The sequence below is a fragment of the Dendrobium catenatum genome, unplaced genomic scaffold (genome assembly GCF_001605985.2).
Source record: "Dendrobium catenatum unplaced genomic scaffold, ASM160598v2 fragScaff_scaffold_79, whole genome shotgun sequence".
NCBI lineage: Eukaryota > Viridiplantae > Streptophyta > Magnoliopsida > Asparagales > Orchidaceae > Dendrobium > Dendrobium catenatum.
In genome coordinates, this window is record NW_021318541.1 from 34,181 (window position 1) to 60,573 (window position 26,393).

Consider the following 26,393-nt stretch of genomic DNA (forward strand, 5'->3'; position numbering starts at 1 on the left):
CCCAAACACCACGGATCCCAATATAAAGAAAGAGAGCTGTTAAGAAAAATGTTAAAATGAATCTTTCCTTTAATATTTCTGGCAACCAAAGAGATATTCTTCCATAACATGGAAATCGGCTTCTACCAAGGTTTCCAAAAGGATAAATACTTAAATTTAACCCAAATAGCTAAAGGACCAATGTCATTGATTATTCTCCAGATAAGAGAATAGTTATGAGCAAAAATGAGAGCAACATGATAAAAAAGGCCCAGACCTCCAACATCTCTAGGCTTACAACTTTATTCCAAGCAATAATATGGATTTTCCTACTAGTAGGATCACCATGAAAAAGGAAATTAGAGCAAACTTTTCTAATAAATTTAAAACAATATTTAGGCAAAGCAAAACCCCTGATCCAATACAAAATAATATTGGAAATAGTGAAATTCAAAATTTGAACTCTCTCAATAAAAGAGAGCAATTTAGCTTTCCAATCAGCAAACAAAATAGTAATCCTATTAAATAAAGGCTGAAAATCAGTAACTTTCAATTTCTTACTAGAGGGGAAAACCTAAATATTTAATGGTATTATAAGAAGTTCTAATGCCAACAATGTAACTAATAGTATCTTCTAAAGGACAATCTTTAGAAAAAATAAGAGAGTTTTTACCGGTATTAACCAATAAGCCGGTGGCAGCCGCAAAATAGTCCAAGTTATCATTAAGTTTTCTACATTCTCCAAGGCAACTTTCCCAAAACTGATAATATCATCTGCATAAAGAAGATGAGAAATAGTATTATCACCAACTTTTATCCCCTCAATGATGTTATTTTGAGAATCATCCTCCAAAATAGTAGACAATGCATCCAAAATAATATAGAAAAGATAAGGAGAAAGTGGACATCATTATCGAATACCTGAAGTAGAATTAAAAAAACTCATGCATAGAACCATTAAGAATAATAAAAAAATGAACATCTTCTATGCAACCTATTACCCAAGTAATGAAAATCTCCGGGAAACCTTTTTGAATCATCCTAGAGATTAAGAAATCTCTAGAGACTGTATCAAAAGCCTTATGAATGTCAATTTTACAACAAAAAAACTTATCTCTAGGAAAATGTTTAAAATATCTAAGAAGTTCAACAGCAAGAATAATATTATCCGTAGATATCTTCTTCTTAATAAACCTAGATTGGCTTTTATGAATAATAAAAGGCATCATACTTTGCATTTTGTTAGCAAGAATTTTAGCCACAATTTAATAAAAAAATATTGCATAAAGAGATAGGCCTAAAATCTAAAACATTAAAAGCATTATTCATTTTGGGAATAAAAGAAATGGCAAACACCATAGTAGCTTTAGGAATAAAATAAGAATTAAAATAATAAAGAACAGCTTTACCTAAAGTAGGACCCACAACCTCCAAAGTATACTTAAAAAATTCAAAACTATAGCCATCGAGACTAGGGGAAGAGTTCTTTGGATTATGAAAAATAATCTTTCTAATTTCTTCAACTGAAACGGGGTAAACCAAAGTAACTTTTAAACAATCTGGAATAGTATTTCCCACTGGTATATTGAAAGAAGAAGAATTAGCTGGCACAGGAGAATTAAAAATCAATTTAAAATGATTTACAAAAGAATTATCAATTTCAATAGGGTCCGTAATAATCCCTTTACAAGAAGAAATTCCATTAATCTTATTGTAATTCTACCTACACTTGATTTTGGAATAAAGAAACCCTAAATCATCTTCCCCATGAGTCATCCATTTTTTTTATCCCTCTAAGAAACCCAAGAAGACCAAAGAGAAAGTTGAACTTTATAAAGAGAATTCACATTAATTAGAGCTAAATTGAGATTCTCATTCATTGGATATTTTCAATAGAAGAGGAAAGATGCTTAGAGGAAACCCAATCTTGCTTCTTAATTAAGACTTTAAGAAGCCTAAGCTTATTATAAAGATTATTGATAGGACTACCAACAGAGGCTTTAGAAAAAATCTTAATAAGAAACTCCCATAAACTATCATATTTGCACCAATAATTTTTAAACAAAAATCTATAATTAGAAGAAGAACAGTTATTGCTACAAAAAATTAGAGGTGAATGATTCGAGCAAAGAGGGATATCAACAACATAAAAGGAAGAAGGAAAAGCATTCAATGAAGAGTTATTAACAAAAACCCTATCTAATTTAATATGAATAGGGTTCTTACTCTAGTGATTGAACCAATTACAAAAATTACCAATATTCGAAAGCTCCAAAAGCCCATAATTAAAAATACAATGATTGAAGGCTCCCAAATTATTATAAGAAATAGCACTACCTCCAGATTTTTCATTAGAAAAATGTCAGCAGTTAAAATCTCCTAATAGAATCCATGGTTCAGTAATGTTAGAAGAGAGATGAAGAATATCATTCCAAAGATTAATTCTATTCATAGCAGAATTAGAAGCATAAATAGTCGTAATAAAAAAGGAATTGGAACCAAATTTAATAACCCAATGAATAAGCTGACTAGAAATAAGAATAGAATTGAAGGAAATACAAGAAGTATTCCACTTTAACCAAATTCTACCAGCACCAGAAAAATTAAAATTATTATAACTACCTTCTTGCTAAAAGATTATGTGTCTAGCCTCAAACCAAGAATTACCAAGAATATCAATATTAATTTTAGCTTCAAGAATGCAATAAAAATCAGCCTCAAACTTGTTAACAATATCAACATATGCCTTAACTTTATCTAAACAATTAAAGCCTTTTACATTCTAGGAAATAATATTATGCAAAGACATTAATGTTTAATATTCAAATTGGTGGCCTTCCTGACAGCTTTTGATCTAGTACATTTACTAATAGTAATAGCGATTTTATTACCAAACTATTTTGGAATAGTAATAACCGATGTAGAAATTCCTTGTAAAGCATTATTCGCATCCAAAGAAGCATCATTAATGAGGGAATCCAACACCTGAAACTTATTATGAGAATCAAAAAAATTGAATGAAGATTTCAACAAAAATGGATCATTATAAATACCCAAATTATTATTTAAATTGAGATTATCAACAATCTCATCAGTAGACAGATTTAATTGGATAAAATCTCATTAGAAGAAGAGATAACAAAACTCTCAAAAATTTCAATCGAATTAACCGCAACCTCCTAATTTTCAGAAACATGAATCAAATTATCCTGAGAACTACAAGAAGCTAAATTTGAATCAGAATTTTGCAACTCATTTAAAGAAACCTCTTTAGAATTTAATAAAGAATTAGAAAGTATATGAGTATTAGAAGGATCATGATCTATCTTTTGAAAAAAATTCTGAGGTTGTTTAAAAGAAGAAGATCTTACTGAGCCTGAAGCAACATTCCAAAGCTTCCAATTTTTACTTCTTCCCTTATTCGGTTTCTGAAAGTCTTCCTGGTTCTCACGAACAATTTTTCACTAGCTGTCATCAATTGCTGTGGCGGTTGAGTTGGACACAACACAGATGGATAAACAATTGAACCACAACCTTGACAAGGAGTAGGCTTCCAATCCTAAATAACTTTTAGAGAAAAAATGTTTCCAGCAATAGAGATATTAACTTCATCTGGAAGAATAGAATCCTTAAAAACTAAAATACAAACTTTATTAAAAGTGACTCTCGTTTGCTCTGCAGTTAAGGAATCTACAGCAATAGGAACCCTAATCAAACTAGCAATCTTTGAAATGCCTTTCGGCGTCCAACATAAAAAAGGTAGATCAAGAAATTTGACCCGTAAAGGAATGGATATAAACTCTTCACGCTTAGGACGAAAAAGAGGCGATCATTTCTGGATAATAAAGGGTTTACCAAAGAAAAACCAAGGGCCACTAGACCACACAAGTTCATAATCTTCCGGACAAAAAAACTTCATAAAAAAAAAACCCCTCATTCAAAGAAAGAAGGGTAAAACCACCTTTCAATTTCCACACCTTATGCATGACAGATTTTAAAGCTTCAAAATAAGGGCTCTTACCCAATGAGTATCCTACAAGTGTAAGGCCCCATTTAACCGAAGCAACAGAGACATCACCTTCAGAGACAAAGCAAGATTATCAGAAGACGGTAAAAAAGAAACTGAGAAAGGTTTGGATGAATATTGACTAGAAGTCAATACTCCATTCCACTCTTTAATTCCCATCGGGAAAACATCTGAAACCAAAGAAGAATTCATATCTGATTTTAAAGTAAAATCAGATAAATAATCCATGAAACAACAAAAGAAAAATGATCGCAAACAATAAAAAAGAGAAAATCCTAAGAGAATCCACCAAGATGGTGGAAGAAAGCAAAAAAACAAGCAAACAAAAACTGCTTAGCGAAACCGGGAAACCCTCATCAAGAAAAGATCTGGGATGCAACTCGAGGATCATCAATCATGAAAAAGGAATGAAGAGGGAAATCCATTTCCTTCCGGAATCTCGCTTCCGCTTCCTCCAACGTTCCCTCCACAGTCCAAAACGTAGATCCCTCTCTCTCTCTCTCTCTCTCAATCTTTTCTTTTCTTTTTTTTTGAAGTGAGGCGGGCTATGAGCTGCTTGAGGTGATTTTGGGCCACTGCTGTTGTTGGGAAATGGTATGATAGAAAATAGGGGAGGAAGGCACTTGAATGTGAAGGAATAGTAGTGGAATCTTGTAGTTAGTGTTCAAGCAAAGGGTTCTTAAGAGGTGTTCACGGAAGCAGGAGGCTTGTGGCTAATAGACGGAAGGGGAGGCTTATTGTAGTAGCTAGGTAGGGATTGACAAAGGAGTCCGACTACAGGAACTTTGAACAGGACCGAAAGGGTTGGAATTGGGTTTGACTAGAGCGATTTTCAATCATAGATGAATGAGAGGGTAGTGCGTGAGGTAGATAAGGAGTTCTATCGAAGGCTTGTGCGAGGCTTGCTGATTGGGACAGGAGGTGGGATGGCGAGGGCAAATTATTAGGTCAGGTGACCGGAGGCGTAAAATAAGTTCGGACATTCAATAAAAATTTGCCGCGTCACCTTGCGCTTTAGTTGCGCTTTTTGACTTGCACTTTAGTTGCGCTTTGGTTGCGCTTTAGTTGTGCTTTTTGACTTGCGCTTTAGTTGCGTTTTACCTGCGCTTTAGTTACGCTAATTTTAAAATAATATTTTATTAATATCCGGACCTATCTCTGCATTCGGTCACCTGACCCGAGGTCGATAGTAAGGGGATAGGCATGCTCAACGAGATGCATGAGAACTGCGACTTCAAACAGTGAAGCAGGGCGGCAACTATGTCAATAAAGAGCTCGGGGCTCGGTTAGGCTTCAGGAAGAGCAGACGAAGGTAGGGATTTGGGGGTATCTCGTTAGCAGGAAAGCGAAAGGAGGCAGAAGCCCAGAGAACATTCGAGTCGTTGAGGTCGAAGAAGAAGCGAAGGTTTCATTCCATCAACATTTTAACAAGGAGCGCAGACACTTAGGCGAGGGATGGGCAACTATTGTGTGTTCATGAACATCACGATGCATAAGGATGGGCACTGTAGATGCGGCGAATATGACTTGATCATGATTCGAGCAGGATATCCGGCAGTTAATTATTTGAGCTCTTTTTTTTATTTTGTATATTCTAGCTTGAAGGTCCACAACATCAGGGTACAACCTCTAGCAAATATCTACTGAGAACATTCATGAATAACAAGATGAATACAAATAATAAATTATAGCTTGTTTGCTAAGAGAACCAAGTTGAATACCACTTGAGCTCATTTAAACTCGGCTTGCTTACAAAACCAACAGCATTGAACAAACATTTAAATATCCCCAACACGTGCATGAAACACACATAATTTATAACCAACAAGAATTAATGATGTCATGATAGCCATAAACAGCTCAAGTTCTCAAACTATATGTAAAGATAAAGTTTCACATAAAAATCAGAATATCACGCCAAAGAAAAACTTAATAGGAACTGAAACATGGCCCGTTTTGCATCAATTAGCAGCCAAGAAAAATTCTCTGATTTCTCTGAGTCACAGGTTTTTAAAAGCAGACTCATGAGCTTGTTCCTGGGGTGTCAGCCTTGCTAGTAATGCCTTATTATGACAATGCTCTGCATCGACAAAATAAAAGTTTCCATCAGCTTTGAAGGTTACAAATGGCCGATTGGTCTTGGCAGGTCTGACATCAGAAAACTTGATTGTTCTGGGAATATAAGTTGCCAACCAACTCATCATTTCAACGTCAAAGGAATCAGAACCAGGCTTCCATCTGAGTTTATGAATGTAAGGGCTGACGAACCAGTGTAAAGCTGCGGTTGTGGAAGCACTGAGAACCATTACAGTGCTAGCAACAGCTCCTTTCAGAATAACATTCATGTCAGGTGAGGTCATGAAAGTGATTACAGGGCCCAAGGAAACTGAGAGACAGCAAGTGGAGAGAGAGAGAAGCTTCACTTTCTTTATTGTCGCTGAGATAGGTCCATAGTAGATGAATCCGCTTTCTTTGTCATTTTCTTCGAGTTTTATGTTTTTTGGTCCAATGCTAATCTTGCTGTCATCATCTGTGGTTCTTGTAGCTGCAGAATGTGAAGCCCATCTTTTTTGAGTTGGGATGGACGGAGAGCATAAGTTCAGTATGCCTGTAGGACAAGAAGTGGAGAAGTGGCTCCTTGTTTCATATCTTGAACTATGGAAATCTGGTTCATCAATAAAGAAGGAAATAAATCAAGTTTGCATTCCAGTTTTTACAGTATGTTTACAACATATAAATAGCATATATCAGCTGTATGATAAAATATAACAGATGCCAAAGGTCATTGTCCATTAATAATAAAAATTAACAGGCATAAGCCCCGAAACTTACCCCATGAATAAACAAATTTAATGAGCCTTTTGTATAATTATCAACAACAGAATGGACTTTCTAATTGGAAGCGAGATCCAATTGTTGTCAGCCTTATGCAAATTGGGAGTAAAGTACAGAAACTTTGTTATCGTGTAAACAAATTTCATTATGCATCTTATCAACAATGTAGATCTTTATCAAAATGTAATGAGCCAGACTGCAATAGGTATTCAATTGGGAACAGTGTATGAATCATCATTCTCAAATCGTTCTATCCATTTTATCATTAAAACTTTTTTTTAACAAATTATTTCACAACTTCTATTCACGTTAACTTTGATAGACTCTCTTCCTAATCTTTTAGGACAAATTTTATTTGCCCATCTTATGAATGCATTTTTAACCATTCATTCTACAAGTCCAAACCTCCCAAACCCGCCTCCACCAACGAAAATACTCTCAACATATTCTTAATACAAGCATTCATAATGCTACCACGCATCCATCTTAATATTCTCATTTATAATATGTTTAAATTGATCATTAGCGACTTTTGTTACAAATCAATAATTAGTCAAAAAAGCTAAATTGTTAAGCAACAGCATATTCAATTGAACACAAAGTCGGTGCAGGCACATTACAACAATTAGATTAAATACTAGGAAGAACAATCAAAAGACAACAAGGCAATTATTAAAGTTCGTCAATGAAGAGGAAGAAAACTTAATGACACAAACACATCTCCACAAAAATAGACAGCAAGCTATCAAGCACTATATGCATTCATAAATAATATTTTAATACATTTTCTTTTAATTACAATTTTGCCCAAATGGTCTAATAAATGACCCACAACGGGTTTGATTCACTCATTTTGTCTATAAATCATATAGTTGTAAACATGGGTATGAAATAAGAATTTCTATTTTTCTCTTCTTTCCGTCTTATAGCTTGGAGTTTGCACCTACTTGAAAGGTGCTTCACTTCTTGCTCCATCAAGAAGCATAACAACTCCCCTCTTCTCCACTTAGTCACAGACTTCCAGCCGTTCAGTTCGCCACCCAGTCTGCCGCCAACCTGCTGCAAGAGCCATTCCCATATGCCACAAGAAGCTTCCTGCTCATCTTCGGCCCCTGTCAGCTTTCATTCCAAAGATTTCAACCCTTCGCATCCCAACTGCCCAGCTCCTTCCAATTAGCCGCCACCTATTCAACCCACCACCTTCATGTCTGCAATTTACTGCTGTCCAGTTTTTCCAATTTCTGCAGTCCACCCACTCCTGTAGCCCATACTTCTTCAAGATCCGGATTTCCTGCCATTTCATCTCTCCTTGGTACCATTCTTGTTAACTCCTTGGCTATTTGGTTTCACATCTGCACTCATCATGAAGAATTCTGACCTTGCCAACACATTGCGTTCCATGCAAACGTACCAAAAATCCCAATTTTCAGAAATCCAAAAATAATTTTCAGCAAGCTGACATGCAATTAACATCCGTTGGAACCACTCTACAACAATTTCAAAATTTCATGAACTCTGTGGACAAGCGCCTTGACAGCCTCTGCATGGACAGCCACACAACTCTTCCTCAAGAACCACTACCGTTCGCCAGAATCTTGGGTTCAACCTCCCATTCTCCTTCCCACCAGCAGCCGCTGGTTTTCTTATGTTTTTCGTTCCTTAAAAATATGAAAATTGAACTACCTCGATTTAATGGATCTTATGTGGGAATATGAATATTTAAAGCTCATGAGTATTTCGATTTTCATTCTACTCAGGATTGCATCGTGTTCGCTTTGCTTCATTTCATCTTGAAGGCCCTGCGGCAACATGGTATCAATGGACTCGTATGAAAGACCAAAATCCTTCTTGGCCAGAATTCATGATATCTTTAACAACATTTTGGCACTTCTTCTTACAAAGGTTTGCATGGAAATCTATTGCAATCAACACAAACTCCTTCCGTTCTTGAATATCAAACTTCTTTGAAAATCTTGCTTTTAAAATTTCTCATTATCAAGATCAACCCTAATTAGCTATTTTATTTCTAGTCTTAAATAAGAATTACTTAGGGAACTTTTACTTGCCAAACCTTATGCTCTATTAAATGCCATGGACTTAGCCCGATGACACGAATCAAAATTTCAAGAATTTTTTTCCCTTTCATTATTAGGTAGAGCTCACCAAAAAAGGCTGGATATAAAATATTAAAAATGATCTTTCTTTATTAGATTTAAACAAGAATTTGATTTTTAACATGACACAATGGGAAAAAAGGTTTCATGTAGCCGACCCCACGTATTGGGACAAAGGCTTGATGTTGTTGATGTTGTCATTATCGCATTGGCGCAAAACAAAACCTAATTTGCATTCTACCAAAACCCCTTAATTCCTCTTCCTTCAACCCATCACCCACCACTCCTTCGCCACCATCAACTCTTTCCACTTAAAACACCTTCACTTCCTATTCAAAAACTTCCCCCAGCCAAAATTCAATTTTGTCATGACAAAGGAGTGCTGACCCCTATACGATGAACGAAGCGCAAGGGGGCAAAATTGGTGAATCTAACAGCGCGTGCTTTGACAAAACACATCACTTGAAAGGTCAAATGACATCTAATTTCCAAACGGACTGCACCGTTACGATCAGGACATCGAATTCTTCTAGGTCGAGGCCCCTTGTAATCAAATCAAATGAGATTAGTCCTAGGGGAAGACCGACACCTGAAATTGATGGCGACTGATGTCCAAATGACTTTCGATCGCATAACAGATCGCGATGTTACATCTGGACTATCGTTAACACTCAAGAACTACATCTTCTGCAGTAAATTGGGATCATCCGAAGTTGTGGCCTGGGGGCCAAAGTGACGACACATATCTCGAGAAAAAGGGACCTCGACATCATCAAAATAACCTACAAATGTGAAACTGACTTCTCCATTGCGTTCAGAACGTCCCAAACACCTAAAGATGATAACCAATTTGTTCGCATGAAAATGTGCGAGGTCGATATGCCGCTAATACCTAAGGATGACAGTCAATCGGGAGGCAAAACATGAAATTTCGAGAAAAAATACGCTCGACAACACCCAAATGGCGTCTGATTGATGAACGGACTTCGTCGTTGCGTCCGAAATGCCACTAATATTTAAAACTGATGATCAATTTATTCAATTGAGGTTGCGCACATAAATTGAGGCGATTCTAATGCAACAACACATATTTCAAAAAAATTAGCCTCGACACTGCCCAAATGATGTTCCATCGCAAAGCGGACTGCTCCACTGTGATTAAGACATCGACAATACCCTAAATTCACTATTAATTTGTTTAATTACGATTACCCGGCGAAATTGACACAGAAAATGAGACAAAATGTGCAAACTTTGTAATAAAATGTACGCAAATCGAGACAACTAGGGGAAGAGAGATAAAAAAATGAGAAAGGAAATATTTCTAGAAAAAGAAGAAAACAAAAGTGAAAAAAGTAATGCAAAATGAAAGTTAAAAGGAAATTTTCGTATTTTATTTCGTTGTCGTTGTCGCCAACACTCCACGCACAAGTATAACCTTGAAAACTCAAAACTTTGAGAGCCCATTTTTGGTGTTCGCGGCGCACTGGAAAACCTCCTACACACGCTTTTTTTAGCGTAATGAGATGAAAACCTAGTGCGGCGCATACACAAAATGGGTAATCATCAAAGGCCCCATTTTCGACATTCACGGCGCACCGAAAAACCGCTCATTCACACTTTTCTTAGCCTGGTGGGATGAAAACCCAGTGCAACGCCTACGGTGAAGTAGGGATACTTATAAGTACTCGTACGCGGGGAAACAAGTGTTATAGAAGACCCATGCACACCTTTCTTGGTATGGTGGAGGACGAAAATTACGGCTGCGATATCCAATGACATCTATCATACACGCTTTTCTTAGCATGGAGGGAATGTCCGGATTTCTGTAGTTTCCCCTAAATGGGAGAGATGCCTGGAGGCTGCCAAAATTTTGTCTGAAAAATGACAAGGACTTAGACAAAATAGGGGACTTGAAATGAACAGCAGGGAACTCATCTTGGACTCAAATGGACCTTAAACAAATGATAGTGAACTCAACTTGAATTTGGACATAAATGAAATGAATGATCAATAAAGAAAATAATTTGAATGATAACACAAAAATTTCAATGATATATTAAGGAATCATTGAGATGCAAGTGTTAATAAACGAATTCGCTATTTAAGTCACCTTTAATTGACGTTTAGAGACTTGTAACATCCAATGTGACTCATCCATATGTAACAACCAATTGACTTGTGGCAAATGAATTTTCATATGCCATTTGCTTGCAAGCAAACATAAATAGGCTATAACCAATTGAGTAGGACACATAAGTTAAAATATGAACAATTCACCTCAATTATGAATGATATGCCGATGGGTAAGACATGGAGGATATATGGTGAATGTGATGACTCCCTCACACAACTATGATGCACTATCTACAAACGAAGGACTTGTGACCTAGTTGCAAATATATACATAAGCATATACAGAGTATACATGAGGATTAATGTGTGGCGTTTACATCAATTTTATAAGAAAGCGCGTTGAACAATGATGCTCCCAACAAAATATCCATGAGTGACAGCAAGAGGTCTACCATGATACGCTCATGAGTAAAGCTTGGAAATCTCATGTGTCTATAAGGATGGTAAATACAAAAGCCAATGATAATTGTCCATATTATTGGCAACAATATTGTGGCAAATACACGTCCAACTTCTATAAGAAGAGAGAAATATTGACGTTGGAGGGCTTAGAGGATGATGACTGTTTGCAGCTCCTCAACAACTATGATGCACCGACACTTCTCCTCAAAGAGGCGTGCAGTGTCTAACACCGTGTCCGACACGACACTCCTCCGACACGTGTCGGACACGCCGAAAACGTGTCCGATTAAAAAATATTAAATGCAAATTGGACACGCATGTCCGACAAGCGTATCTTAAATATTTTATAAATTTTTTTAAATATAATTTCTTGTATTTTGCGGGATTTAAACTAAATTTCTTATTTCCTATCCACAACATCAAATCAACATCCGCACTTAATTCCCAATCATCGAATATTCTCATTTTCATTTCTTTTTTGCAGTGAAGATATTTTCATCTCCTCTCTCGGTGACAGATAAATGGCATCAACATCTGACTCTCGACGCCTGAAATATTAATTGTTGTTTTTTGAAACTCACAAAAAAAGCTAATGTATATGCTCGGTACCGCTAGGTACATGCTCGGTACCGCTAGGTATTGCTAGGTACCGCTCAGTACATGCTCGGTACCGCTAGGTTCAAGCTCGGTACCACTCAGTACATGCTCGGTACCGCTCGAAGGCCAAAGATCAACCTCTGAATCTAATTCTATCATTCCCTCTATTGAGTAGTTGGACCTTTATGTTGTACTAAATAGTTTTTTGCCTATATTTGTGTGGTTGTACTAAATATCTTTGTGTTATAAGCTAAACAAGTTATCATGAAATTGATTTATTATTGTCTGTCATTTTTAATATAATGTCACATTAATTTCTATATATTATATTAAAAAATTATTATGCCGTGTCCATGCCGCACCCGTGTCCTATATTTAAAAAAAAAAATGTCGTGTCTCGTGTCCATGTCGTGTCTGTGTCGACGTGTCCGTGTCGGTGCATCATAGCCTTTAAATAATGAACCTCCATCTCTCAAAAATTCTTTAGACAATACACTTTCTTCCATCACCAATAATTTACTTCATTCTATCTCAAGTTTAATTTGGCATTTTAAACACATCTTTCAAACACCACAAGGTTTGCCTCCACATTCGATTAATCACCGTATTAATCTACCACCACAACACAAACCCATTAATATTTTCCCATATCGCGTCCATCATTCCAAAAAGATTAAATGGAACACTTAGTCACTGAAATGCTAGAAGCAGGAGTTATTAGACATAGTCATAGTCCTTTCTCCAAACCAGTACTTCTCATTATAAAATGCAATGGTACTTGACATTGTTGTGTTGATCATCATGCTCTTAATGCTTTAACAATTATAGATAATTTTTTTATTGCTACAGTTGACAAACTCCAAGATGAATTATGTGGTGCCTCTCTTTTTCTGAAATTGATTTTGTCTAGGCTTCCATCATGTCCATATACACCGAAAATACATTCATAAAATAACTTTTCATACTCATGGTCATTTCGAATTCTTGGTTAAGCCTTTTGTCTTAAGAAATGCACCCTAAACATTCCAATCTATAATGAATAAAGTTTTTCATTCTTATCTTCATAGGTTTGTCATTTTTTTTATGATATCCTGATATATAGCCCTACCAATGCTCTTCATTATGATCACCTTTATATTATTTTTCAATGCTTAGTTGCACACCACTTATTTCTTAACCTAGACAAATGCCAATTCAGTAAATCCTCCTTTGAATACTTAGGTCATATTATCTTTTCTGATACAGTTCAAGCGGTCCTGATAAAATTAAAGTAATGAGTGATTGGCCTATTCCTTCATCTATTCACCAGTTTTGATATTTTTTGGGTTTAACAGGGTATTATCATAGTTCTATATCTAACTATGCTTCTATTGTCGCTCCATTAACAAACCTCCTTAAAAGGATGCTTTTAAATGGGAGATATTAATGCATCTAATGCTTTTACTTCTCTCAAAGTTTTCCAAGACATCAGCTCCTATCTTAACATTACCTAACTTCACTAAATATTTCATTATTGAGACAAATGCTTCTAAAATAGGTATAGGCGTTGTTTTATTACAAAGCAATCATTCAATCGCTTACTTTAGTAAAAAACTTAGTTCCCGTTTATCTCACTCATCTACTTTATAAAAGAATTATATGCTATTACGGAGATAGTAGGTAAATGGTGCAATATCTCTTAGGCAGAGAATTTTTAATACACACTGATCATAAAAGCCTTCAGGAACTTTATTCCCAAATCCTCCGAAGTCCTAATCAACAATATTTTCTTCAAAAACTTCTAGACTTTAATTTCCGTATTGAATACAAACCAGGTAAATCAAATATAGATACAGATTCTTTATCACATATCCTAGACAATAAGTAGCCAATTACACTTTCCCAACCTTCTTTTCTTGCTTTAAAAATGCATTTCTCCTTATCCTTTATAAATGATTTAATAAAGGATAAACATCACTTCACCAGACATCCTTCACCTTACTTCACAACTAGCTAATGGTGATTTGTCAAAACAAGATTATCAAATTTGGGATTATAGTACTGCTTATCATCCTAAGACAAAAGGCGAAACTGGGGTTGTTAACCGTTGCTTAGAATATCTCCATACTTTTACCTCTATTACTCCTTGAGCATGGTCTACCTTTCTTTGTTGGGCTGAATTCAGTTACAACACCTCATTCCACACCACTAAAACTAATTCCTTAAAAGTCTTTATATGGTAGACCCCTCCCTCCATCCCAGCATATATCCTTAGATTTTCCGACATCGCTTCTATTGACACATTATTATCCAATAGTACTACACTATTACAAACCCTTCAACCTAATTTTCTCCAAGCAAAACATAGAATGAAACTCATGGTTGATCACCATCATCGCAATTTACAATCATATGTTGGCGTCTTAGTCATGGTAAAACTCCAACCCTTTCAACAAAGCTCGGTAGTTAATCACAACTATTCAAAACTAGCCAAATGCTACTTTGGTCCTTTTCATGTGCAATTAGTTATTATTCCCGTGGCTTACCGACTTACACTTCCACTAGAAAGCAAGATTCATCCGATTTTTCATATTTCGATTCTCAAACACTTCAAAGGAGACCCTCCAATTATTCCATCTCATTACCTGATGTCACTCATAATAATCAACCAACCAATTTACCACATATAATTCTTGCTTCATGATTAATTCAACTTCATGGTCAGCCTCTTAAACAGGTAATCTTGTAATGGGCACTCACTAAGCCAGAAGATGCAACATGGGAAACTTTTTCAACCCTTGCTACCTCCTTTCCATCTCTCTACCTTGAGGATAAGATTATTTTTCGTTGCGATGGGAGTGTTAAGCAACAACATATTTAATTGGATACAAAGATCGAGTAGGTACATTACAACAATTGAGTTAAATACTTGGAAGAACAATCAAAAGACAACAAGAAGAAATAAGTTTGAGTTGACTCTATTTTCTGGAGTGTCGATCATACATTTTGTTTGAATTTCACATCTTTTTATCAAGGAAAACAAAGGTTCTTGGTTATGGTTAAGATTATTTGTATTAATAATTTCTTACAATTATGTAGTCTCAATTTAATTTATTTTTTCTATTATAATTGAGATTGTTTGTATTAATAATGTCTTACAAATATGTAGATAATAGTGGAATCATTCACATTATCTCATGTTATATACCTCTCAACATAATGGGATTATTGAATGCCTACATCATTATTTACTCAATGTACCCCGAGCATTGATATTCCATGTGAATGTTTCACATCAATTCTAGGGTGAAGTTGTGCTGACAACCTAATTATTAAATGGCATGTTTCAATTGTTATTGGTGATATCACCCCCTCTGTATCTTATATCCTAGGCAATCCTCCCTTCTTCATAACCCTAAAATTTTGGATTGTCATTGCTTTGTTCATTCCTTCAATAAAATTCTCCCGTTAGGCCATTCAATGAATCTTTCATAGCTTATTCTCATTCCAAAAGAAAACTAGTGTTGTTTTAACTCATCTACACCATCTGCCCATATTTTCGTTCATCTTCCTACTACAAGCATTATTCCCTCCTCTCCACATAAACACCTCCAACCACACCATCAAATATAACTGTACATCATCCTATAAGATTTTTTTTATTTCTATATGCTCATTGACCGTCAAAAGAGTAAACGACATTAACTAATTATCCTATTCAATCTTATTTGTAATTAAACCATCTTTCCTCAAGCTTTTGGCATTTTAATCTTTTTCATATATTTCTACTCTCAGGATATATCATGAGGCATTGACATTTTGTAATGTCTTTGTCATATGTTTCTACTCTCAGGTTATACCATGAGGTACTTTAGGATGTTTAATCGAAATAGGCTATATATATTGAAAATGTCTGCCTTTTTTAACTGTTGTGTAAGTGATCTGACTAACCTTCTGATAGGGCATTAAATCAATCCCATGTTGATGCATCTACACCATCAAGTTTAATCCTAATAGTTCCATTGATTCATACAAGGCCCATCTTTTTGCCAACACACATCAAGTCAAGTTCAAGCGAGAGTTGAACTAGATTCAAACTCAACATAAAATCCAAGCTAACTCGGACTCGAGAGTCATCATGGAGAAATAAGTTTTGAGTTGACTCTGTTTACTCGAGTGTTAGTCATACATCATGTTTGTATTTAACATCTTTTATTAAGAAAAACAAAGGTCCTTGATTATGAATAAGATTATTTGAACTAATAATTTAATACAATTATGCAGTCTCAATTTCATTTATTATTTATATTATGATTGAGATTGTTTGTATTGATAACGTCTTACAATTATGTAATTAATAGTGGAATCATTCACAATATGTTATATACCTCTCAATATAATGGGATTGTTGAATGTTTGTAGGCAGGGGGGGGGGGTCAAAATAAGTTGAGTTGAAAATTTTGTAAGTTTCTACTAGATTCAGCTCATCAATGTCTAGTAGAGAGCCTTTTCAGCTCATAAATCTGAAATAAATTAAGGTTCATTCCCCCCATTTGCTGCCTCTTTGGTTTCCCCATCTAGCTCCTCTTTTCATGATTGACTTTTCCCCTTCCTTGTGTCTCCTCGGTTTCTTCCTAGTGTTGTTTTCCGTGGCTGGTTCTTCTCCTTTGCTGGTTCTGTTTCCTGCTTTGCCCCTCGGTTACCCCCTTGGGCTGCTGGTTCTGGTTCCCTGTGTGCCTGTTCCGGTTCACCTTGTGCCCCTTCAGTTCACCCTCAAGCTGCTTGTTTCGTGGTTGCTTTTTCTGGTTTCCTGTATTGCCTTTTTGGGTGTTGTTATGGAATTAATTATGGCCTTTAATTGGACTATTTGGCTGTTGTTTCTGGACAGCCAGCTGCCCCCTTTTTTTGACTTTTCAAGTGATGTTTTGGGCTGACTTTTAGCCTTCCATTTACTTGAATTTAATGGGAGAAAAAAAGGACTGTTTGACTGCCCCATTTTCTTCTATAAATAGGAGATGTTTTGTAATGAGAATAAGCTTATATCAAATTCGAGTAAATCATGTTCAGGTTGAAATTATCTCAAGAAAAGATTCAAGTTGATACATGTTGACTTGAAACTAATTTAGTTGATTTCAAATTAACTTAAAAACATGAGTTCGTAGAAAAATTACCATCCCACTTGCCTGCTTTTCAACACTGCGGGTGACGATTTGGCGCACCACTCAGAAATATTATATAATTCTTTATAAGTAGCATTTTGGTACAATTCATATAGTCTTTATTAGAAATTATATGTATAAGATGGCAACATTGGAAGAAATCCAGTCTATAACTAAAGAGAATCAGCATGAAAACTCATGTACAACATGTCGCTGCAGATCAAAAAAATGGATCGTCTACACTGAAGAATTACAAATGCTACAGAAAGGGAATTATGCAGTGGTTCTTCAATAAGGAATAGAGTGCTGCAAAACATCAATATCGTAAAAGAAAGTTCTTTAGGTAAAGCAGTAATCAATGGCGAACAATTGACAATTGCAACTAAACTTAGGCATACTTCACGGGGAAAATTTTCTACTTGGAAATTAAAAACTCATTAATAACATAGGAAAAGTCAAAGTTGAACAATTAAGATTGAAATTGAAGATTTCAGATTTTAGCAAGCTCTAAACTAAACATGCAAGTAATGAAAGTCACAAACAGACGACATCACAGAAGATAAAAATCAGTCAGCAATTATCATAGAAAAAATTGCCAGATCTAGTTTAGCAGCTCCATATCATATAGAAGCATTACCATTTTAGACCAATCAAACACAAGTTCAAACATGCAAGGCCTAAGCAGCAGTATTACTGTTTCTAAAAAAATAAGAGATTTTCATCCAATCGCATGGCTACAGTATTCAATAATTGCCTCCATTCTTGTATTCAGTATTCAATCTGTTTTTCCTTCTTCTAATGGTAAATACTTGTAGCAATGTAGGCAGTAAATGTTATGAACTTGTGGCGCTTAATTTTAAATATGAAACTTTGCAACAACAACATCAAGCCTTTATACCACTACGTGCGCGGCTACATGAATCATTTTTCTCCATTGTGTCCTATTAAGAGTCAAATTCGCATTTAAATCTAATAAAAAAGGTCATTTCTAATATTTTCTAACTAAGTCTTTTTAGATCTACCTCTATTTTTCTTAACATAGATCAAATCTAATACGTCTACTCTTGTAATCAAGTCATCAAAGGTCGACATTTTATGTGTTCAAACCATCTAAGGTGACTCTCTCTAATCTTATCTATCACTAGAGCTACTCCAAACTTTCCCGTTTTCAAGTATATACTCGTTTCACATTCTATCTTTGAGAGTGTAGCACCTCATCCACCTGAGCATCCTCATCTCTGCAATACTTAATTTTATGCTTCTATTTTAATGGCTAATATTCTGCGCCGTAAAGCATTGCAGGTCTCACTACTATCTTAAGAAAAAATTTCTAAAGTTTGAGGGGTACTTTTCTATCACACAACAAACCCGATGCATTCCTCTACTTCAACCATCTAACTTGAATTCCACTAATAATATCCACATCCTTCATCATCACTTTGAGCAATAGACCTAAGATATCTAAAATGTGTACCCATATTAACGATTTTATCACCTAAAGTAAAAATCTCCCACTAGATCTAGTACTAATAAAATTACACTCCATGCATTCGATTTTAGATCTACTCAAACAAAACTTTAAGGTTGACCTCCATAATTCAAGTTTTACTTTAACTCCCTCTTAGCCTTATCAACAACAAAAAGCATACACCAGGGGAAAAGGTGGCAACTAAAGTGGGGAAGGAACATTCAATAACCTAAATAGACAATGTTAATAGCACCTTATGTTACAACCACACAGCTGATGTAATAGAAGATGATATTATTTAAGGTATTATTTATAGGGCCATAGATCATTAATGTGATCAATTGGTGGATGAGAGAGGTACTCTTCTATTATAATTGAAAGAGATAATATTAATTTTTATGGAAAAGTTACTATAAAGGTGGGTGAAATTTGGAGGTATGCCACAAAACTCTGTAATATGTCCAGTGAATGCAAATCCAATTTCTACAAATTGATTCTCTTTTAACAGATATCCAAATCCAGCAAAGTCGGGTTTGATTTGAAGGGAATGTTGTCTAGTCTATTTCTAGAAAGTTTGGTAAGGTTTGAATAGGTTTAAGTGGTCCAAATATGCTCTGGAAGAGATATAGGTAACTTATGCCTAGAACAGAGCAATGTTAAGGAATTGGTAGTAAATTCCTACGTGGAATTCAATAATTCTAATTGGAAATTATAAAAAAAAAAATCTTAAAAGTGTTGAAAATTTTTATATTTTTGGATTTTTAGTTTTTTTTTTATGTGACTGAAAATCCATATATGATAGAAATAGTAAGCAGACTTAAGAACTAAAGATAATTTGTTCTTCATAAATTTGACTAGAAAACCCCCAATTAATTTTAGGGTTATTGAAGTATAAGATGTCGGTTAATTATCTGGAGATTTTGGTGAAAGTTCATGAAATTTTAGTTAGTCAACTAAAAAGAAGAACAAGACTAGTCCAGCAAACATAGATTTCTTGGTTGGGTCTAGTAATTAGGATCAGACTTGAAATTAGAGGAAAATAATTGAATATTTGTAATTTTTAAGATGGATTACACAAACTAGAGCATAATGACCGGCCACCAAGCATCCTAACCTTTTGAAATTCTCTCCAAAATTGTGTAAGCAAACCAAAACTTTTGTCATTTCAATCATAGAATATTTTTTTACAAATGAAAACATCATGAAGAAATACACCCCTTCCTTTAAATTCAAAATAAAGTGTGAAAAGGAAAGGAGGGAATGGTTGGCCCCATGCTTGGGCCCACTAGAGCCCACCTATAACCATCTCCTTCTCTCATGCATACTAGCATGGCCGGCCATTACATCCTTTTCTGTGACTTGGACATAACCTATTAAGCACTAACAAAGCAAAATACATCAATATGAAATCCACATCACATTTACAATACCATATACATGAAAATACATAAAATATTAGACTAAATGCATAAACTAATTCTTCATGTGATGTTACTCTTGTTCATGCTCTTCATGACTTGAGCTTCTTATGCTCTTGTTGACCAAATCATAGGACCACTTTCATGTGCTACATTATGTGCATGAAAGTTGAAACTACAAATCCAACTTGATCCAAGTAAAATTCTGCTTGTAATAACAAATATATATAACTATTTCATAAGATCAAAACATTCTTAAAAGAGAGAAGTTTAGCTTAATTTATCACAAATTGCATCATTTCACTCAACTATAGCACGTACCAAATAATACACCATTCACAGCACAAGAGTTTAAAGAGGAGCGATAACTAAAAATTGGCACTCCATCCTCTCAAACGAATGATAACAAATCAATATCCTGACCAATCAGTTCCTAAAAAATATCCCTAATAAGGTAAATATAGAAAAAAGAGGTTCATAAACTTTATAAATTAAAAAATACATCAAGATCTCAAACCACCCCATCATAAGAAGCTTATCACAATTATTTCGGTCAGTTAACTTCTATCTATATTGCCTTAGGTTTACCTATTTTTCTTTCTAAACTTTTTACACTAATTTTATGTAATAATTATAACAATAGTAGTAGATATCACTCCAATTGTACCACACAAATGTATTGGGGAGTGCAGTGTACAATTCAAAAGCAGTTGAAGTCAAGTTACTAACAAATTGGCAAAATTATAGAACATCAAACCTCTAGTATTTCTACAGGTCGCCTTAAAGTGGGCCAAGTGCTGTTTAGGATTGACATTGTTGTTGAAGGTACTGAATTTTCGCACCGAGTAACCCTTTAGATATGGCATCTGTCCATACTCAACTAGTTACGGGAAACCTTTCCCTATTTGTTTCTCCACATGCTCCGAAGCAATAACAGCTTTAATTTTCTCATGGTGAAATTTATCAAACTAAGCTACCATCATAGGCCCAAATGTACTAGGAATATTTTGAGGAACTGGCTAGAGTATCATTAGATTTGTTTCATTTCTACCATCATAAGTACTCATTCCAGAAGTTTGAGGTATGCAATTTATTGATGGATTAGCAAAGAACGTCGCTTGTGCCTTGTTGGTAATTTAAAATGGAAGGAAAAGGGCTTGTAGTAGTACTTTTCAATATCAACTACATCATTATGCCCATTTGGGTCATCATCTCAATCATTTTAGCATTTAATTGAGAGATTTCCTTATCTTTAGCTTGTAGTTGGCACTAGATTTGGTTTTGCACCTCTGCTAACATGATGGTATCTACAAACAAGGGATTTTCCTCCAATTCCAGTAGCAATTCATCCCCTGAGGAAGAACCTCGCTTTCCCATTGGATCATTGTGCATTTGTTCTTCAGGGGGAGCTGAATTTCCAACAGCTCCTTGTTCATGGAGTTGTTGCCCTTTTATGGGATTATTAGATGTTTTCCCATATTGTCAACCATAAACTTGAAAAATAGGATGCTCGCTTGAATGCCCTACTACGTATACCACTTTAATCTCCATGATCTTGACATCCTCTTCTTATTCTTATACTTGCATTTCTAAACGACGCTTCCAATGAATCTCTGGTTAGACACATGGAATGAGGAGTTCTCGATTGAGGGACTGAGGTCAAGATTGGACTCTTCTAGAGAGAGTGAGATTGGTTGGCAATGAGAACCCTTAGAGGATTCTCCAAGGTGTCAACTATCGCATGTATCCATAATAGTGACCTTCTTCTTAGGCACCCATTCTTGACTACTTTTATCAAAGGTGGATTTCTAAGAGATGACCCCATATGTCACACCTATCTTTTTCTTCCTTCTCTAAAAATTTTTCTTCTTGGGGCTTAGGCCTCTAAATTTGCTTGCCTTTCAACCAAGATGTCGAGCCCCATGCCGACCCAACTCTAAACAGTTGACAGAGCGCAACAGAGGGGAGACTGTAAATCATTTGCATTATATTGCACTACATTTCGAATAAAATTCGTCATCCAAATACAGAACAATTATAACATTAATAGTAGAAGAGTACTTTCTACCTTGTAGTAGATGTCACTCCAATTGCTCCTCAACATCCAAAATTTATTCTTCTTAATTTTTCACACATCTATCTTAACAATAGTATTTTCATCACCCTTAACTTAGATGTGGCTTTTTTGCAATATAAAACTCAAATCCAAATAACAAAGCTAGCATAATTTTTTTTTATGAAATTACATCTTCATGATATATTCTCATCGTATAGAACTCCTAAAGCACATTTAAAACTACATATCTTTAACTCTAGAAGCTTAACCCCTATTTATATGTATAAATGTATAATAAATTCAAGATACTTAAATATATCACACAAATGTATCACTTAATCTTCAAATAATATTATAATTACTAACATCATATCCACTAAATTACAAGTAAAATGTTTAATCTTTGGTTTATTCAATTTAAGTCATTCATCTTCTAAACATCATCTCCAATGTTCTAGCTTTCAAATCTCCCCAAATGGAACTATGTCATTCACAAAATGAATGCACTAAGGCACTTCTCTTAAATATAATTTGTAGGAATTCTCACAACAACTACAACAACAACATCAAGCCTTTGTCTTACTACGTGGGGTTGGCTACATAAATCATTTTTCTCTATTATGTCCTGTTAAAAGTCAAATTCTTGTTCAAATCTAATAAATAAAGACCATTTCTAATATTTTCTAACCAAGTCTTTTTAGGCCTACCTCTAACTTTCTTAACATAAGTCAAATCTAATACCTCTACTTTCCTAATCGGGTCATTGAAACGCCGCCATTTTATGTGACCAAACCATCTAAAGCGACTATCTCTAATCTTATCTTCCATTGGAGCTACTCCAACATTTTCACGTATATGCTCATTTCATATCCTATCTTTAAGGATAAAGCCACTCATCCAGCTAAACATCCTCCTCTCTACAACACTTAACTTAATATTATGCTCATTTTGTATTGGCCAACATTCGGCACCATAAAGCATTGTAGGTCTCACCACCATCTTATAGAATTTTCCCTTAAGTTTGAGGGGGACTTTTCTATCGCACAACAATCCCGATGCAGTCCTCCACTTCAACCATCCAACTTGAATTCTATTTATAATATCCCCATCTATTTCACCATCACTCTGAACAATATATCCAAGATATCTAAAACATGTACTCTTATTAATGACTTGATCACCCAAAGTCACAATCCCCTCATTAAGTCTATCACTATTAAAATAATACTAAATATATTCAGTTTTAGATCTACTCAAGCGAAAAACTTTAGACTCTAAGGTTGACCTCCATAATTCAAGTTTACCTTCAACTCCCTCTCTAGTCTTATCAACAAGAAGAATATCATCTAGAAAAAGCATACACCAAGGGACATCCTCTTGCAAATGTCTAGTGAGAACATCCATGACTAAAGCAAAAAGATATGAGCTTAAGGCTGATGCTTGATGTAATCCAACTGAAATAGAAAAATACTTAGTCAAACCACCTTGTGTTTGGACACAAGTAATAGCTCCTACATACATATCTTTAATGATTTGAATAAAAGCATTATTAACTCATTTCTTTTCAAAAACTCTCCATAGCACTTCTCTTGGAACTTTATCATATGCTTTCTCTAAATCAATAAGTATCATATGTAGATCCTCCTTATTCTCTCTATATTTCTCCATCAAACCTCTCAATAAATGTATGGCTTCCATAGTAGACCTACCCGGCATGAATCCAAATTGATTTTGAGAAACATTAGTATCACGCCACAAGCTAAGCTCCATAACTCGCTCTCATAGTTTTAAAGTATTACACATTAACTTAATTCCTCTATAATTCGCACAATCTTGTGCATCACCTTTATTCTTAAAAATATTAATTAACATACTCATTCTCCACTCATCTGACATCTTTTGTCTTCAAAATAATATTAAAAAATTTAGTAAGGCAAGAAATTCCTTCATTTCCTAAGCATTTCCACACCTCTTTTGGGATATCATCAGGTCCAACAGCTTTTCTACACTTCATTTTCTTTAAAATCTCTCAAACTTCTATTTTACTAATACGCCGATAAAAACAGAAATCTTTATTTTCATTTAAGGTGCTAAGGTCTCTAAATTCAACCGTATTTTCACAATCTTCATTAAAAAGTTCAACAAAATATCTTATCCACCTTTATTGAATATCAACTTCTAAGAAAAGTATTTTTTGATCTTCATCCATAATACAGTTCACTTAAACTAAATTATTACTACTATCTCTTTGTTTGGTTAACTTATACATATATCTTTATCCCTCTTTAGTATCTAATATATTATAAAAATCATTAAAAGCTAAAATTTTTGCATCGCATATTGCTTTATTATATTCCTTACGTGTCTCTTTATATCTATCTCAATTATAAGAATTTTTACATCTAAACCAATTTTTAAAATAAATCTTCTTATTTTTTAACTTTTCTTGCACATTTGGATTCCACAACAAACTATTTTTACTATTAGAAATTTTTCCTCTCTGATACTCGAAGCACATCTTTTGCAATAATCTAAATAACACTCGTTATTTTTCCCACATAACATTAGCATCCACATGGACAAGACAAAATCTTAAGATTTAAAATCTTACTCTCAAAAATATTTTTGTTAATATTCTTTAAATGCCCTCATCTAATTCTAGAATATCGTTTAACTTTATTTTATTTTTTTGTCTCATTATCTTAAAGTCCAAAACTAATAATCGATGTTGGATACATAAATTTTCACTCGGAATAATTTTACAATATTTGCATTCTAAACGATCTAAGTTTCTTAAAAGAAAATAATCAAATGAGTTTTACTATATCAATTTTTATAAGTGATGATATACTCATCTCTTTTCTTAAATAAGGTATTAGCAATTAAAAAATCTTTGCAATCTACTTGAGGAGCATTAAGCACTTATAATTTTAACAATCTTAGCATCAACAACAATCTTTAAAACTATAATTCTATCTCTAATTCTATTAATATTTATAGCATTATCCTTCAAACTCTTATTTATAGTCACACCTACACCATTTCTATTACAACTCCTAACCGAATACCATATTTTAAATCTGAAACTATCAATCTCCTCAGTCTTCTCTCCAACCCATTTAGTTACTTGAATGCACAGAATATTTATCTTCCTATGAATCATAATATCTATTAATTCTATTAATTTATTTAATTCTCGCAACCAATACAAAAATATATGGATTCAATGCTAATCATTAACGTGATTCTACTATAATGTTGTTGTCACTCCACAATTACCTCTAATGTTAGTCAATACTCTATTACATATATATATATATATATATATATATATGAAGCATGAAATCAAATTGATTCTCTAAAGTTAGTGCACTTTTGTAAGTCCATGTTTCATTATGTTGTCCAGTTGCTTCATTGTATTGATCATAAATTTTAGTTTTTATATGCAGCATAATTCTGAACATCCATTTATTTTCAAATGTTGGTACGAAAATAATTCTTCTCTACTCACTTAAAATCCTATTAATCTTCTTAACAAAACAACTGTAATATCCACTATAACTCTCTAAAACTCATATTAAACAAAAACTTTATCTTTATAGCACCCTAAACCCTAGACATTTTCCTCATATTTAACTCTTTTTGGATCAATCAATGAAATACCATATTGAAGAATAAGAAACAAAAATGGACCCTAAATTAAGAATCAATGTGTAAAATATAAAAACAAAAATTTTGAAGACTCCTACATGCAAAAAGGCCATCGTTCCTCAAATTGCAAAAGCATTAACCATCACCATCACACATATTTTCCCTTTCTAAGGCACTGTTTTGATGACACCCATCTCCTCTAATAGCACTATTGGTGCAACCAACAATGATCTTATCTAGAGGTTCAACTACATGGTGAACAAAAAAAATAACAAAGATGAATGAAGTTGTTGTCACTCCAAACAATTTAGAAAATGTGCCCACACAACCTCTCCAAATGATCAATTGTTGTTTGCCAGTTTCTCAATGTCATAGGCTCTTCAATAACTCCCAATTCATTAATTATGGTGGGATACTCCTTACTGTTAAAAAAGAGGAGACAGAATGACAATTGATAACTATGATTTGTTGTGGTCTATAGATGCTTCTGGTGCTTTATATCAACTAGGGATGGCGTGCATGGTGGTGCTATTTCACTTCTGTACTCAAATGACAAGGAAATAAGCCTTGTC

At 34.5% G+C, this 26,393-nt stretch overlaps 1 protein-coding gene and 1 long non-coding RNA gene across 2 annotated transcripts in view; both read right to left on the bottom strand.

Moving 5' to 3' along the window:
- Nucleotides 1-371: 371 nt before the first annotated feature.
- Nucleotides 372-4,860, bottom strand: LOC114579942. Its single transcript, XR_003701195.1, has 3 exons — nt 4,001-4,860; nt 3,351-3,513; nt 372-753 (listed from the first exon to the last, which is right to left on the bottom strand). It is a non-coding gene; the product is annotated as an uncharacterized LOC114579942 (long non-coding RNA).
- A 992-nt stretch (nt 4,861-5,852) lies between these two features.
- LOC110100830 overlaps nt 5,853-26,393 on the bottom strand; it is a 28,491-nt gene continuing 7,950 nt past the window's right edge. The window contains exon 2 of the mRNA XM_020828517.2: nt 5,853-6,671. Within this exon, the coding sequence (XP_020684176.1) occupies nt 6,007-6,671 (665 nt within the window). The 3' untranslated portion in view covers nt 5,853-6,006. The remainder of the gene's footprint in view (nt 6,672-26,393) is intronic.